The sequence below is a fragment of the Sinocyclocheilus anshuiensis genome, unplaced genomic scaffold (genome assembly GCF_001515605.1).
Source record: "Sinocyclocheilus anshuiensis isolate Anshui unplaced genomic scaffold, SAMN03320099.WGS_v1.1 scaffold1753, whole genome shotgun sequence".
Classification (NCBI taxonomy): domain Eukaryota; kingdom Metazoa; phylum Chordata; class Actinopteri; order Cypriniformes; family Cyprinidae; genus Sinocyclocheilus; species Sinocyclocheilus anshuiensis.
This window is the reverse complement of record NW_015541398.1, coordinates 625,055-627,542: the sequence shown is the minus strand read 5'-3', so window position 1 is coordinate 627,542 and position 2,488 is coordinate 625,055. Positions and strand designations below refer to the sequence as shown.

The following is a 2,488-nucleotide window of genomic DNA, read 5'->3' as shown; positions in this document are numbered from 1 at the left end:
AGTCTGCCCTCTGCTGGAAAATGCATGTGAACAGATCACAAACAAGTACAATGCATGGAGATGTTACGAAATCCTTTAATTTCAGGCTGGTGCCTAAATAACCTTGAATACACAATTCAGAGTGAATCAAGTAAAAAAAAAAAATTTTATAGTGACATTAAAATAATAAGTAAAAAGCAATCATTTCTAAATGCGTCTCAACCACTCGTGTAGCACTTCATGAGGATACACAATCATGTCTAAAGGTGTTTGACTCTAAGATGCTTGAACATTGATGGTCTTGAATCCGTGCAGGACCGTGGGTGGATTTGTCAAGACTAAACTAGCCGAAAGCATCTTGGCACCTGCCATCTTGGGAGTGAAATTAACGGGCCTCTTCATGGTTTCTCGAGGCTGGATCGTAATCCTGAAATATAAGGAACAGGACATTTAGAGCAAAAACAGACAAGCATCACTATTACTGCTGCTCATATTTAGGGTTAGTGATTTACAAAAGAGTTAATATGATGGTGCACATCTGTAGGTTTAACACACAAATGAACTATGTTTACAGAAGTGCTTCAGAAATGCTGACTAACAAGTGTGTACTGACACTGCAGCAGTGAAACTGATGTCAAAGATAATCATGCCAAAAATCTCAGAAACAACCCCTCCCACTTTACAGATTTAAAACTGTATATACTCGACTGTTTGATACCCATCAGACTCACTCATCGGGTATGTGAACTAAATTTATCATGACAAGCATAGTTCCTTCCATAATCCCTACTGTAAAATCAAAATAAGTCAATATGGGATCTATTTTAAACAGTGTAAGATTCTTTCTGTCATTTTGTTAATTACTTTTTAATGACAGTGATGTATAATGTGGCTTTATTGTTGTATAAAACCATGTATTCACTATGGCATTTTCATTGCTATAAAATAATGGTTACCATGGTAAACTCTGAAAGGGTTTTGCAGAAGACTTGGGAAGCTTAAAATAACTGTTATTTTCTACTAAAGAAATGTAAGGGGACATAAATGGATTAAATATAAAGGTACTGTGGGTCATTTTTTTGGACGTTAAAATACTTTTTCCTTGAGCCGAGGGAAAAAGAGAGAATGACGAATTGATTTTTCTTACCAGAATTGTGAGACATAATCTCGGAATTGCAAGAAAAAAGTCTGAATTTTAAATATATATGCTCAAAATAATCTTTTTTAAATGTCATTTTCTGCCACCAGATAGTCTCCGCCCACAAAAAAGGTCATCGCTGTTCGAAACACTGAAATTGGTTTATTTGAGCGTTCCAACCAGCCTGACACATTGTAACAACCAATGGTGTGCATTTGGGGGCGGGGCTATCTGACCAATGGCAGAAAGGGGGAGTGTTTGGGAAAACCTGTTCGAAAACAGTGATTTGTGTGAATTCAGTTGTTGATGCTCAGAAAGAGCTTTAAAAACTAAAATGTCACTCTTTACGCACGTCATTTGAGCCTTCTCCTCCAAGAGTCCTGAACCGGATACGGTCAGTTCGCCGCTCACTGCAACGTTGAACAGGTTTGTGAAGGTCACCGTGGCAACTTGTGGCGTGTTAATGACGACCGAGAACTCATTTTGAATCTGGAAGAAAACACAAATAGCTTTATTTCTTTTTTACTTGTGAATTAAGTTCTGCAAAAAAAAAAAAAAAAACCTTTATGTGTAATGTATTCTAAAGGTATTCATAATATATATGTAATATATTATAACTGTGGTCACAATTATTCATGAGATCATACAATGCATTATAATGTATTAAATATAAAGGCTTCAAGTAAAGTGTTACCAAAACCTCTCCCACATAATCTCTATGATCTTGGAGTGATGTCTTTATTGAGTAGATAATAAAAAAATCTATAAATGGTTTAATTTAGTCTAGAAACAACGTCTTGTTGTTTCTTACAAAGGGGGTCAAGGGTAGAGGAGGTCATGTTTCTTTTAAAGCTAGTCTAAATGTCCATGCTGGGCCACTGTATACCTGTACACTGAGAGCAGGGCTGCGGATGTTGAACTCTTCTGATGCCAGCACTCTCTCCTGAGACTCCACATCCTCTATAACCACGGCCAGGTTAACCATATAATCCTCCACAGCCTCCTTCAGCATGTAGGCATTGAAGGGGATCTCATGTTTTATAGTCACAGCTGGTGGAGTACAAGAAACCGGGTTCAGTCACATGACCTAATGAATCATTTCGCTACGTTTTTGTGGTATTCAAAGTCATGTGGTCCAGATGGATGTTTTTTACAAGACTTGCAAGTAGAAGAATTTTGTTATGCATACCGGCTGTGTACAATACTACTCTGCCTACTATTAAATAAACAGTATACAGTATGCATTCCATGATAAATATTTCACAGTCCTATGCTACATCTTGGTCACACGACTAGAGATGTAATGATGCACGCCGAGCCAGTTGAAAATCGATAAAAAAAAAATATATATATATATATATATATATATAT

General features: G+C 36.8%; 1 protein-coding gene across 1 annotated transcript in view; it reads right to left on the bottom strand.

Moving 5' to 3' along the window:
* Positions 1 to 218: 218 nt before the first annotated feature.
* The window catches only part of LOC107690823 (protein-glutamine gamma-glutamyltransferase 5-like), a 10,759-nt gene continuing 8,489 nt past the window's right edge, over positions 219 to 2,488 (bottom strand). Inside the window, exons 14-15 of the mRNA XM_016489243.1 lie at positions 1,470 to 1,606; positions 219 to 406 (exon numbers count right to left, since the gene is read on the bottom strand). Of these exons, the coding sequence (XP_016344729.1) occupies positions 256 to 406; positions 1,470 to 1,606 (288 nt within the window). The 3' untranslated portion in view covers positions 219 to 255. The remainder of the gene's footprint in view (positions 407 to 1,469; positions 1,607 to 2,488) is intronic.